Source organism: Microsporum canis, genomic scaffold, assembly GCF_000151145.1.
Source record: "Microsporum canis CBS 113480 supercont1.5 genomic scaffold, whole genome shotgun sequence".
Lineage (NCBI taxonomy): Eukaryota > Fungi > Ascomycota > Eurotiomycetes > Onygenales > Arthrodermataceae > Microsporum > Microsporum canis.
The window spans coordinates 1228512-1241656 of NW_003299165.1; the positions used below are offsets into that span (position 1 = coordinate 1228512).

The 13145-nt window shown below is 46.7% G+C and overlaps 5 protein-coding genes across 5 annotated transcripts; 2 read left to right on the top strand and 3 right to left on the bottom strand.

The window, feature by feature from the left end:
- Window positions 1-161: 161 nt before the first annotated feature.
- Window positions 162-2405, bottom strand: MCYG_05545 (conserved hypothetical protein; the record flags this gene model as incomplete). The annotated part of the gene is made up of 1 exon (XM_002845630.1): window positions 162-2405. The coding sequence occupies one exon, from the start codon at window positions 2403-2405 to the stop codon at window positions 162-164; it is 2244 nt and encodes a 747-aa protein (XP_002845676.1).
- Window positions 2406-2845: 440 nt separating this feature from the next.
- MCYG_05546 (conserved hypothetical protein) lies at window positions 2846-3919 on the top strand (the record flags this gene model as incomplete). Its single annotated transcript, XM_002845631.1, has 1 exon — window positions 2846-3919. One exon carries the CDS (start codon window positions 2858-2860, stop codon window positions 3917-3919), a length of 1062 nt encoding a protein of 353 aa, XP_002845677.1.
- A 1129-nt stretch (window positions 3920-5048) lies between these two features.
- On the bottom strand, window positions 5049-7289 carry MCYG_05547 (conserved hypothetical protein; the record flags this gene model as incomplete). The annotated part of the gene is made up of 6 exons (XM_002845632.1): window positions 5049-5110; window positions 5174-5358; window positions 5579-5690; window positions 5752-6119; window positions 6190-6750; window positions 6817-7289. 6 exons carry the CDS (start codon window positions 7287-7289, stop codon window positions 5049-5051), a joined length of 1761 nt encoding a protein of 586 aa, XP_002845678.1.
- Window positions 7290-8535: 1246 nt separating this feature from the next.
- Window positions 8536-9036, bottom strand: MCYG_05548 (non-histone chromosomal protein 6; the record flags this gene model as incomplete). Its single annotated transcript, XM_002845633.1, has 4 exons — window positions 8536-8565; window positions 8625-8746; window positions 8815-8910; window positions 8973-9036. The coding sequence occupies 4 exons, from the start codon at window positions 9034-9036 to the stop codon at window positions 8536-8538; spliced, it is 312 nt and encodes a 103-aa protein (XP_002845679.1).
- A 2154-nt stretch (window positions 9037-11190) lies between these two features.
- Window positions 11191-13049, top strand: MCYG_05549 (cytochrome P450; the record flags this gene model as incomplete). Its single annotated transcript, XM_002845634.1, has 7 exons — window positions 11191-11397; window positions 11454-11570; window positions 11630-11732; window positions 11786-11851; window positions 11918-12517; window positions 12579-12975; window positions 13022-13049. The coding sequence occupies 7 exons, from the start codon at window positions 11191-11193 to the stop codon at window positions 13047-13049; spliced, it is 1518 nt and encodes a 505-aa protein (XP_002845680.1).
- Window positions 13050-13145: the final 96 nt, after the last annotated feature.

Consider the following 13145-nt stretch of genomic DNA (forward strand, 5'->3'; position numbering starts at 1 on the left):
ATCATATATATCTAAATATCGTTGAGCCCCTAATAATCATACCACCACAGACAATTAGAACGAATACTTATATATATGCCTTCCAAAACTCCAAGCACCCCAGAATAACCCTGCCTGGAATAATACAATTAAAAAAAAGGATACATATTCATGACAAACGCTTATAAATATTCATCATCCTGCATGCTGTCACCTTGGGCGTATACGGCAGCGTTCTGTGGGTAGATAGTGGATATGGGCGGCTGGTAATAGCCCGGCGGCCGGTATAACAAAGTAGAGCTTTCAACGAAACCATCCCAAAAACCAAACAATTGCGCCGTAAAGCGAAATAATGCAACGAGGATGGTCCACAGAGGTGACAGGACTATAGATAGATGTGACCAACGCCATAACATGGTAGGAATAACAAATGGGTATCGAGGCGCATTAGGATTCAGGCAGTTGCGCTCACACTTCGACGCGTATAAGGGGTGACAGTAGTGGTCACACATGAGCAATTCAGCAATCCACCAAGTAAAGAATATCAAGAGAGCACAGCCTGCCCGTTTCCAAAAACGGCGGCTGGGAAGAGCAAGGTATAGGCGGCCATCTCCATAGAGGCCGCATGCTTCACAGGGAGTTGTAGAGTGTTGATGATTTTTTGTCCTCGACTTTTTACCATTTGACCCGTCTGAGTTGGGTCGGGAAATGGTTTCTTCTGCTTGGTGCTCAAGGCTCGACAGGCCGGCTCTGGCTTCGTTTATGTTACGAAGAAGTGACTTTAGTTTCGAGTTAACCCGATCAATGGTCTCTTCGTCTGTATCAACGTGAAAAGAGCCCAGTGCTCGTTCTGGCTTGGGCTGTTCGTCTCCAGACTCCGCACTTATTGGCTTGTCCTCCAAGATGTCCTTGAGGGAATCAAGGGTGTTTTCTCCGAGGACAAGACTATAGTCTCCAGTCTTTTCTTTTTCAAGGATCGATTCCAATGCGCTCTTGGGAAGTTTCGGTTCCTTCAGCTGTACTGATCGGGCAGTAGATTTCCGCTGAGATGGACGGTGTCGGTTCAATGAATCACGAGTAGCGGGTTCACTGGCCTTGCTAGTCTTCGAGGTGTTCTCTACTTGTTTCGGCTCGGCCTCTGGTGACTGTTCCTCTTTCTTGATAGTTTCTATATGAGGCGTCTTTGTCCGGTCTGGAACTGGGGTGTCTATCCATGCTCCTGTAACTACTGGTGTTTTGGCCGTGAGGGGTGTCTTCATTGCAATTCTTTGTTGCTCCGGGGTATTGACGGGGCTAGAGCTCCTCCTCGTTAATTTCCGGAGAAGCTGGGTGGAATTCCCACGGCTGCTCGCAAGTCTAGGTTTTTCACTGGTGCTATAAGAGAAGGTAGATGAACCGGTACCTGGCCTGAGGTCAGACCTCACCATGTCAGGTTCTGGAACGCTCTCCTTATGATTGTCCCGGGCAGCAGACATTGAGAATTGTGCTCTAAATTCATTGTCAGGCTTCCCTTCAGGGGCCTTTACTGGAGGACTATCGGACACCTGCAGTGATTTGGCGGTAAAATCAAAATCATTTTCCCATTCATTGATGGGCAATCGTATCTGGTCCTCATTCTGCTTGTTATCGTCTTCGTTCGTATTGGAGACTACTCCGTCCAGCCATTCCCTCGACCGTCTTCCGCGGGTGCCCCATGATCTTGGGACATTCAATGCTGGCTCGACATGATTATCGGGCTCTGTTTCAGCCTCTATCTCTTCCTTTTCTACCTCGTGACGCTGGAGGTTTTCCATAGACAAAGCAGTCCTAAGGTCCGTATCCTTTGCCCTGCTGAATATCGGCCCGTTGGTACTCTTGGTAGCTCGCTTTAACCTGCGCTCATCGAGCGCGTGCTGTGCCAACTTCATCCTAAGATCGTCATCACTCACATCGTCTAGAAAATCCAGGTCCATATCGTAAATATTTTCAGCTTTGCGATCGAATGCTCGACGATTTCTCGCCGCTGGACTTGGTGATCCCTGGGCTCTTCGAACTTGATCATCTTGCACCTCCAGCTCCGTAAGATTATCCACGCCACTAATCATTCTATATGGCTCCAGCAGCTCTCGTGATGGCGGGCTCGACTGGTCAAACTTGGGCGACACAGTGACCCCATTTCTCTCTCTTCCGGCTCTGTATCTCTGTGCTTCTTCGTCCTCTTTTCCGCTATTAGCTCTTGTTGTGCTGCGGGGAGGTTCAGTGGCTTCGAATGCGCCTGTCAAGGTTCTGGTCTTACTAAAGGTGATTCTGGACTCTCTTCTGTTCCGTATGTCCCCAGCAGCTCTTCGTGACGAGGCAGTAGTTTCGAATGGTCTGTTATTTCGATTTCTATACCACGATGGTAGGGGTTCGTAGCCATCGACGCGATGGTTCTGAGAAGTAGACATCGCTTCTCGTTGCAACTAGACAAGATATATCGTCCACATCGTAGCAACCCGGCGCCTTATCACTGTCCCATTAACTCCGTCAAAAAAGAGCCAATAATCAATATAATCATCTAAGAGTCCCAAGAAAGGCGGATTTTATTCATTTAGTTGTTGTTTTCACGCTTTTTCTCTCTTTGAACATGAAATTCGCGTCGACACGCCAACTTCCTAAAGCGGACTAGCGCGTTTCTTGCATAAAAAGTTCGAGATCGAAAAAGAAAAAGCGACAAAAAACAGCTTTTGACGGTGATTTTGTGATATAACGATAGGTTGGGGCCGGACCTCTGTGGAGAGCCCTTGTCTACGGAACGATTGAGCCCGTTTGAGTACACCGGAATTGAAGCTTTATCAGGGTTCAGACAGCTAATTGGACGGTGAAGGAGAGGAATTCGAGAATCTCGGTATAGCCTACGATGGCGAAGAATTCGAAACGGACAGCCAAAGCAAAGGCCTTTACAACTCCAGAACCCACGGCAAAGACACCCTCCAAATCGGATTCCTTTGACATACCGGCAGCGTTCACACAAGCGCCATCTTCCTTGAAAAGCTTCCTCGAACCGCTTTCTCCCAAACGCATTTACCTTGTCCATATCGATACCCACCCTCCCAACTTTAAACGACAGATATTCCTCGTTCCGCTTGCAATAAACGTTGTCATAGTCGCTTTCATCCTATACAGGATATATGTTGGCTTATACACGTACCCAGATATATTCACTGCATTAATGGGCGGAGCCAGTCCGGCAAAGATAGACACATCAGCAGCTAGCTGGGGATTTCTATCCGGCACCCTGGCTTGGAGAACTCTCAATTTCTTACTAGATTACATTTTAGCGACGCTTTTCTTGCCCTGGCCGGTGAGGTACTTTCTTGGCCCCATTCGTTGGAGGCAAGCGGTTGGGTTCCAGCGTACCGAGATAATAGTGCGTCAGAGCCGAGAATGGAGTGAATCCCTACAGCCTGGAACGTGGATTAGAGATGACGAGGTTGCAATGAAAGAACGCGTTATTCCTGCCATCCTTCCACTCCGCCTGCAAAAGACCGGATATCTACTTATTGATGCTGATTGGGACATTGACTGTGATGCGATGATCAACGCCCATCGAGTCGTTGAATCTAAAAAGGCGAAAATTGAAGACTTCCAGACCAGTGTTCTTGTGCATGGTGGCCCATCGAAGGGCTGGCTCATATGGAAAGTCGAAGATGAAGCAGCTGCCTCTTCCGAAGAGGGATTACCGCCTGCCGCACGGGACAGAATTGTTGCATTCAAAGATAAGCTTACAGATATGGGCAAGGAAGACCTGTTCTACCGCTGGGTAGAAATCATTCAGTATGAAAGTACCCAGCCTGGAGGGTTTACTCCGAAGAGACAAAAGAACGCTATGATGGAGGTGAAAGGATTATTTGAAAAGGAGGGCGTAGATTTTGATCAGTTCTGGAAAGATATCGGGGGCATGGAAGGGGTGTCATTGTAAAATAAAAGGTAAAAGGCATCATATAGACTAACGGGACACGAAATCTAGCGTTGATATTTATCTCCATGTAAGACGGACCCTATAGATCATCTTTCGTATATTTCTAAACGGAATATTAGGGTTTGCTCTTCGTCTGGTGCAATACATAGTATATCAACGTTCACAGCCTGCCAATTAATGCTTCGGAGCATTTCGAAGAGGCTAGGGATGAAGATGGCCCAATGTGCTTTGAACAGAGACCTGTTGTAAATGATAGGGAGAATATCTTGAATCATGTTGGAAGTTACGGAGGAAGTACAGCGTGATAGCCCCCGATGGCACAGGCTATAAATATGAAGGCAGTGAGTATTTGGATACTCGCAAGGGACTCAAGTATAAGAGGTTTGTACATTACAGACTAGGATGCTCTGCAAAGGCATACTGTTACCGACATAAATATGCCTTTGTATGGAACATTAAATACGTAAGTAGATATTCAAAAGCACTAGGTGCCGAGTATGAGGAATTTATTTTATATAATTCGGGCATGGGATATCCAACGATGTAATACTTGAATAGTTGGCCCTGTTATAAATGAGAAAATAAAAATAAATTCCCTTAACTTGTCCTCAGAGGATATTTTCATAGGAGAGTGGCAGGGGTATTCGGATATAATATAATAACTCAAACGGCTAATCCATGAAGCAAGAAACCAATATATAAAGTAGAAGCAATAAGGTGGATGAAGAATTACACAGTAAGGTAAAATCATCCAGGAATCAACAATTAGATGATAAATATGAAGATGTAAAGGAATAAACAATCAACTCCTAGACGAGACACCTTGGTTCTCGCTCAAACATGCTAGATTGGCTATGTGGGGAAAAAAAAAGGACAAGGATGTTTGCAAAAAGGGTGACCATTACTTTCTGCGTATGTAGGATGAAATTCAATTGGGGTCGAAAGTATGTCATGAAGTTCGTATGATAATTTGTTAGGGATAATGGGTCAAATGGTTGATGGTATAAATAGACATGGCAAAAGTTGAGAGGGGAGGGCCTTAATCGTTCGTAGCTCGTGTCGTCATTTCGTTTCCGCTTGCTTATAAGAGCAATGCGGTCGTCTCACGCTATGTCGTAATATATTTTTTTCATTTTTTCTTCCGAAGGACGTGCGAAATTTCGTTAATTGATTCCATAAACATTACTGCATCTATGGGAACAGTTAGGCATGGCAGGCAAGTAGACCATCTTTAAGAGAGAAGTGAGGTCTTACCTTCTGAGGAAGTGAATGTGATAATGTGCTCCCCTCGCGAAGTAACAGAGGGCTTGTACTCTTCCGAATTGATAAATACCGTAGGTTGCAGTTCGGTGAGATAAATAACTTCTTGCTCGACGTGTCGCATCCAGGCACGAGGTTTCTTTAAGAATGGATGGATAAATGCCGTCCAGACTGGAACACTGGTTATATAGTTAGTATGTGCAATAGATGCGGTAGGTAGGCTATATTTACTGTTTCAATTCGCCGTGGAGGACGGTGGCATGGAGCCGGACTGCTCTGGTATCATGATCAACATAGATGTGTAGAGCGTGAATGTAGTGGTTATCTATTGTCTCGCTATCAAAGTTATACAGTGTTAGTGCAAAGGAACAAGGACTGAAACTATTGTATTTCACATACCCCGAGAAAACAAGCTCTTCGCCGTCGAGTTCGAAATCCTTGATACGGGAGACAGGATTCGAGGAGTCTTGTCCGCGTAAAGCGATAAAGGTACAAAAGAAGAAAACCATGTCTAAGATGCCTGTAGATTAGTATCATGTTTTTGGGTGGTTGTGAGGAAGGTAATGCCATACACTCAAAAGTGCTGAACTGTAGATTAGCCCATGCGACACGGTCTTCTTGCCCACTAGTAGACGGGTGGCAGAGCATGAGACATGATCCTTCTCTATGGATGAGCAGCGAGGTAAGAATGGTACTGCTGTACATGGTACGCTTGTCTGTCTTGACTTTACACAGAACCCTCACTCGATGGTCTTTGTCTCGCAGAAAGAAGGAAAACGTGAGCTGTGGTCTTCCGGGGAATTTTCTGTCATTATGTTCCGTTAGTAATTGTTCTCTCAGGAATAGCTCTGAAATGATGTCGTACAGCTGTAGTAGTTCGATATATCCTTTGTCCAGGTGTGCCCTTACATCGGGCATATTATCGCCATAACACTTTGTCCTAGCCAAGAACGCATTAGTTAGAAGTCTGTTTTAATATATACGCCTTTCCGATGAAAACATCAACTTACATATCCCCCGTAGACGTCAAAGGGGTCGAAGTGATGATGGAACTGTAAACTTTTGAGGCCCAATGCCTGACGGTATTCGAACTTAGCGACATGGTATCACTGCTAGAATCAACAGGAGATCTAGGACTAGTCGGGTTCGACCAGTGTATTGAATCATGGTATTCCTGCTTCCTGCTCGGTCTCTGCCGCTCAAACGAACCACGCTTTTTCACGGAGGGCTTCTTTTTTGGCGGCTCAGGGGCCTTGGGAACTTCGAGGATGTGCTCCAATGTGGTTTCGGGGGTTACGACGTGGGGTACATTAATCGGAGTGACGCCAGGTACTCCAGGGGCGGGAGGTGGTGGTGGCGGCGGAGGGGGTGCGGGAGGGACCTGGTGATGGAATTGTGGCTGCTGTGGGAATTGCCCTGGCATTTGATGTTGTTGCTGGTGGTGGTGGAGTTGCTGATGCTGCCGCTGAACTTGCTGCTGAGCCTGATGCGCAACCTGTCTGTCTTGAATAACACGTAGTGCAGTGATTGTTGCTCGACAACTAGCAAGCATAACCTCGTCTGCAACCTCACTATACAAATTGTCAGATATATATGTATTAAGAATAAAAGGGGAGATAGAATGAAAGCCGACTCACCCCTGTACAATGGCCGACATCTCCTCCAGCATCTGCTTATAATATCTCAGCCTTAGATGCAAGGTATACCCAGCCTGCTGGTAGAAATAATGCCATAATCCATCCCATGTCCTCTTATGGATCGCGGCAGTCGTATCAGCCACCGGTGTCCCGGCCGCAGTAGCAGCCGCATTATGCAGATTAGTGATGTGTATAGCCTGATTCATACGATTGAGCATATCATATATATCACGGAGCGTCTGACGCAAGCTAGCGCGCACAATGAGCTCAAGATCGGTCGTTATATGTGCGAATATCTGTCGACGGGCGGGATTCTTGCTTGAGTCGTCTAGGGCTCGTAGGCATGCACCGACGGCGTATAGCTCCGCAACGACGGCGGAGATGTCGACTGAAGAGGTGGGGACATGGGTAAGGAAGTTGAAGACTCCTCGAGCGATGTCCTCGCATGACTTGGCTATGTCTAGGAGGTTCATGGTGTTGGGTATCGATGTTGGTGTTTGTGAGAAGCGGGCTCAAGACATGCTAGTTATAGATTTGTAGACTCCGGGTCTCGGGTATGAGAGTGAGCTTGGAAGATTATAACTTCGAGGCCTCTCGTGCTTGGTCTCGTTTATACTGGGGGTACGGCTCTTTTTCTTGAAGAGAAAGAGGGTGAGTCGCTGGTCGGAATGGTTGAATAAGAAGTACACCGCATATACGGCATCGGGAATATACATGGGGCAGATAACTTCATGGGCAGCCACGGTATTCTGTCAAGCTGCATCACCACCGTAGCCGGCTCATCATCGCCATCGTCATCGTAACGCTCTCGTCATCGTCAGGGTATACATATATATGTATGTATGTATATATTAAAAAAAACCCTCTTGAGCCGCAGAAAGGATGAAGTCGCCTTGACTGCCCAAAACGGCGATCATCTGCAAACCTGCAAGTGTGAGTTGTCAGCTTAGTCATGCGGGATAGTCACGTGGAAGTCGACGTGTTAAAACTCTTGGTTTTCGCCCTTTTTTTCCATTTTTTCCTTGACACTTGGAGAGACGAAGGTGGGAAAGATGGATGAGTCCGTTCTTCTTTTGGGAGACGGAGAACCTCATTCCGAGTTTCGATAGGGTTGAACCTCTCTGTTTTGTACTTCCTATTTTCCTCCCCGATATAAATACGATAACGACGAGAGGAATAAAAACGAGAGAGAAAACCCTGGAGAATACGTGATACAATTCATGATGAGTTACAGAAACAAAAAAACAAACCCCCACTAATCGTCCCCTCCTACCCCTTGAACTAGAAATATGAAAAGATGGAAGTCGAGGTATCGACGGCGAGGCGATACCTGGTAAGGGGGGAAGGGGGGGAAAAAAAAAAAGAGATGTTGGTGATAAGTATGGTAGGGCAGAACGGGGAACACTCAAGGTGGATGAAAATACATAATAGCTTGGAACCATGAAACCCCCATCGATACCGTCCGTCCCAGAAGCAAAGCCGTTGGAAGTGAGAGAGAAATAAGAAAGATATAAGAAAAAAGACAAAGAAACCTCAGGAGAGACAGGAGACAGAGAGGGCGATTAAACGGTATAACAGATACAGCGGACATAACCAGCAAGCACCAGCAGTACAGGAAAAAAAAGACATGTCTTAACGCCGTGAAGGCCTGAAGACCATAAAGAGGTCATCAGCACCTATTCCAGTCGTTTTTTTTTTCTTCTTCTTGTCTGCACTCTTTTAAGAAGATTCTTCTTCTTCCTGGCGGGACTGCAGGTACCATGTTAGTCTTCATCCGTTGACTAGAAAAGGCAGGGAGGGAGGCTTACGTTGTATGCAGCCTTCTCATCTTCATATCTCTGCTTGTCGGTAGCAGCCTTCTCCTCATAGGGGACACGCTGCTTGTCACTGAGGGCCTTCCATCGCTCTCCGAGGACCTTGCCAACTTGGCCTATAGTGGACAAGTCAGTACTCTTTTTCTTCTCACTGCTTTTGACTTCCTGTGAGGGTGGTGCATACCAAAAGTGATGTTTGGGTTCTCTTCACGGACAGCTGCACGCTGCTCATTGGCAAAGATCATGTAGGCAGAGAGACCACGCTTTGGCGCATTGGGGTCTATGTTCGTCTCCTGTTAGTCGTTGACTAAGAAAAAGGCAGGGCGATGTCTTTTAACTCACCCTTCTTCTTCTTCTCAACACCACGGCCTTTGGCCTTGCGGGCAGTAGACTTCTCCTTTGGCATTTTGACTGTTTTTGTCTTTATTTTGATTGACTTGGAAGTCTGAATTGGAGGATGTTAGTCTGGCTCTATCGCTCTGTAGTGTTGTGGTGGTCTGTTGTAGTCGCCGTCACAGCGCGAAGGGGAGAGAAAAGGTCGCGTCAAAGCACGTCCAGAAACGGGGTCAAAGTGAGGTAAACAAGAGGATATCGAGGACGAGGAAGAAGATGCGACGTGTTTTACACCATCAGACGCGCCGGTTGACCGTGTAGTCAAGGCAGCTGGTGGTCGAGCAGAGCATGCGGGAGAAAAAGAGAGAAAACACCGACCAGCGCAGAAAGCAAAAAAAAAAAAAACCAGAGAACGAGACAGCACCGATCAAGAGAGAAAACAAGAGAATTCGATGTTGCGACAAGGGAATTGGGAGTGAGAAGCAGGTTTGTGCATGGTATAGATCTATAGATCACAGCAAACACGCTGGACTGAAAAGGCGCAATGAAAATAAAAAATAAAATAAAAATCGAAATGAACTGCAATGGAAGGAGAGGACGGCGAGAAGGAGTGTGTAAGATCACCAGTGAGAGATGTCGAGGTTGAGAGATGCTTACCTTGGGTTGCGAGGTTGGTGTATGTAGAGTGTATATATGGGGGGGCGAGTTAGTTAGTATGAGCTTTTTGGTGCAGAGAGGGAAATTTGTATGGGAAGAGGAATTTGGGTGGTGGAGGGCTTTTTGGGTGAGGAAGAGAGAGAGAGAGAGTAAGAGAGGGAGAGGGTGAGGGTGAGGGCGAAGGGGGCGAAAGAGAGAGAGAGAGGGAAAAAAGTGCGGGTGGGCGGCCCTTGCTCTGCCTGCCTTCTTCCCTCACTTCTCACACACGCAAGCCCAGACGGAAAAGGGAGGGAAAAAAAAGAGGGGATATGGTACTATACGGTAAGATACGTGTACTTCTCATGCATCTTGGCGGGCAGTGACGGTGTATGGGCCTGTAACTTACGGTCTCGTTACAAGGGTTACAGGGTCTGCGCCGCTTGGGGCGAAGGAGGCAAGGCTTGTAATCTATCTGCTGTTATGGCCCTGTACCGAGTGTACGTTTCTGCTCCCCTAAGGTGGTACGGCATGTTACTCCGTTACATACAGAGACGGCGTGCCTAGGTATATCTCCCTCGGAATATACTACTATGTAAGTAATAATAATAAATACGTGATGGGTTGATGTGATGGATCAGGATCAACCACCCAACCACCCATCGATCACACAGCAATCTCGTCCTGGGTTGGCCTGCCTCGTTTCGAAACGCCGGCCAGCCCGATCGCCCGCAGTAGGCCCTCCGATCGCTTGGGCTGTAACTCACCGCAGGGTCTGGCACACCACACAACTTCTCGCACCATCACACACACGCTTACACATATATAGTACGGGATATGATACGCATATGGAGGATGCCACGCTACCTAGGTCTACCTAGTTAAATACTGGGTACTACTAATGTACTTATGACCGTATCAGACAGCTACCCCATTATTACCTGTAAAAACACAGCTCCCTGTATCCAAGTGCCATCCATTGTAATTTACTCGCCATATGCCTCGGTACAATGATTCTCCGTGTTAGTAATATATTATGTCACCAGGAGAACTTCGACGGCCTTACCTCGGTGGCTCCATATAGGCCTTGGTCGATCATAACAAAGCAGGATGCGGGACGCAAGCCATCGGGACAGGCATTGCTACTATGTATGTACTGATACGGATCTGCGGACTAGATAGTTGTCGCTTTCAAGGCCGATGGACGTTGGTGTTTTGGCCTTGAGGTGACGTGACGGGAAGCTACCTCTGGATTACGGCTATTTATATAGCTACCTGTCACTTCAACGGGGAGTATAAGCGTACACAAGGCTTGCTCTACCTATATCCGGTGCTTTCTATTGGGCCATGTCTAACTGAAGTAGTAAGAATGAGTAATCTTTGATCTGTCCTTGCAGCTGTTCTACCAACACACGTAAGACGTTAAGTTACTTGTCTCATCGCTATTTTTATATCTAACGCTCTGACAAAGTTGGCGGTGTTGCCACTATGTTGATTCTTAAAGAGTCTCGCCGACGGATGACGCTTGATACAACGAAGGTAAATATAGCACGTTGATACCTGGATACCAACCCACGGAGACGTCCACTTCATCATGCCACCAGGAGAAGATGACAGTCATGCCGTAACCTCCCTCACTATCATCATAGCACTCGTCATCATACTGCTTAGTTGGCTCTGGAACAAGTCAGACGATGGGATACCAACTATCAACTCATACCCTTGGTATTTGGGGCAGAAAAGGGCACACCAGGAATACCTCTCGAATTCTAGAAACTTGATCAAGGAGGGTATTAAGAAGGTGTGTTCATATTATAAGTAACCGTTGACCAAGCAGGCTAAAATTAAAGTATCTAGTTCGACGGGCCGTTTCGAATAATAACTGCCTTGGGGTCTCGTGTGATAGTTCCTGCGTCTTATACAGAATGGCTGAAGAACTGTCTGGATTTAGACCATCAGGCCCTTGTTCATCATGTACGTCTCCTCTTCTCCCTGCAAAAGTATCATGAGAACAAACGGGAGTTATCAAATAGGAATATTTTGGGGGATACCCGGGGATGGAAGGGATTGGGATGGTTGCTGATCCCCGGAACATCGTCGTTGACGTTACCAGGAAGAAGCTGAATCAAAGTAGCCGTAAGTAAAGGTCTGTCTCCTCTTCGGGGATCCGTTCACGCTAATACTCATAGCAGAATGTAAGCTAATGCAAGAGCATATCATGGAGTCTTTGGAAGATATTTGGGGTCACGATAATGGTATGTGCTCCTTTTACTTCCAAACTACTCCTTGAAAACAGAACTTTTACTTATTCCAGTTTTAAGTCTGGGACACTGTTGACTGGCCGCAGAATGCAGTCAGCTTCATTGCACGAATGTCATCAGCAGTGTTTTCTGGTCCTGAGTTGTCTCGAGACCCGGAGTGGCAGAATCTCATAATAACTTATACCTTCAATACCTTCATGGGAGTGAGAGCGCTCCGTTCATACCCATCATTCCTCCACCCATTTGCCCGTTGGTTACTCCCTGAATGCAGAAAATGTCAAGCACAAGTCCGTCAAGCACGCCAAATTCTGGACCCGATAATTCAATCCAGGAATAAGACTGAGGGGTCGTCGGCAAAGGAAGAAAAGGCTGGAGTTTATAACGACACGTTCCAATGGCTTACAGATGTAGCTGCCGGTCGACCGTTTGACCACGCTGCGGCCCAGCTGGCCTTCGCGGTAAGTGCACTGCATACAACCACTGAACTACTCAAACAGACATTATTGGACGTTTGTACCCATCCAGAACTCATCCAGCCAATACGGGATGAAGTGACAGAAGCAGTTAGTCAAGACGGGTGGACAACTGCCGGCCTTTTCAAAATGCAGCTTCTCGACAGTGTGATCAAGGAGAGCCAACGGCTCAAGCCTGGATTGTTAGGTAAGCCACTCTTCGTCTCCGGATGCTATGGTAATACTTATTCTGACACCCTATGCTGAAGTGAACCTCGAACGAAAAGCTCTCTGTGATGTTACCCTTCCTAATGGGAAGAAGTTGCCCAAGGGAACCAACATTGCTGTTGATTCTTCCATGATGTGGGACCCGGAAATATATCCAGATCCGACTGTTTACGATGGATATCGGTTTCTCCGTCTACGGCAATCTGGAAATGGCGCTGCGGCGTTAGTGTCCACGAGTCGAGGACATATTGCTTTCGGAGCTGGAAAGTCCATCTGTCCTGGCAGGTTTTTTGCCGCAAACGAGATTAAGGTTGCATTGGCGAACATTTTAATGAACTATGAAGTGAAAATCGCGGGTGATCATGACCCAAAAGTTGTCGAAATGGGGTTTGAAATGCTTAGTGATCCAGAGGCGAAGCTGATGGTTAGGAGACATATGTAAGGGGGGGGGGTGTGTATAACCATTGAGTCAATATCGTTACAGTAAGTTGATCACATTGCCGGATACTTGATTGGGGCACATACGGTTATCTCAGTCTATATAGAAAACGCTGTATGTTTAAACTGAAAATGAAATTGAATTTTATATACAAAGCCAACGGAAGACC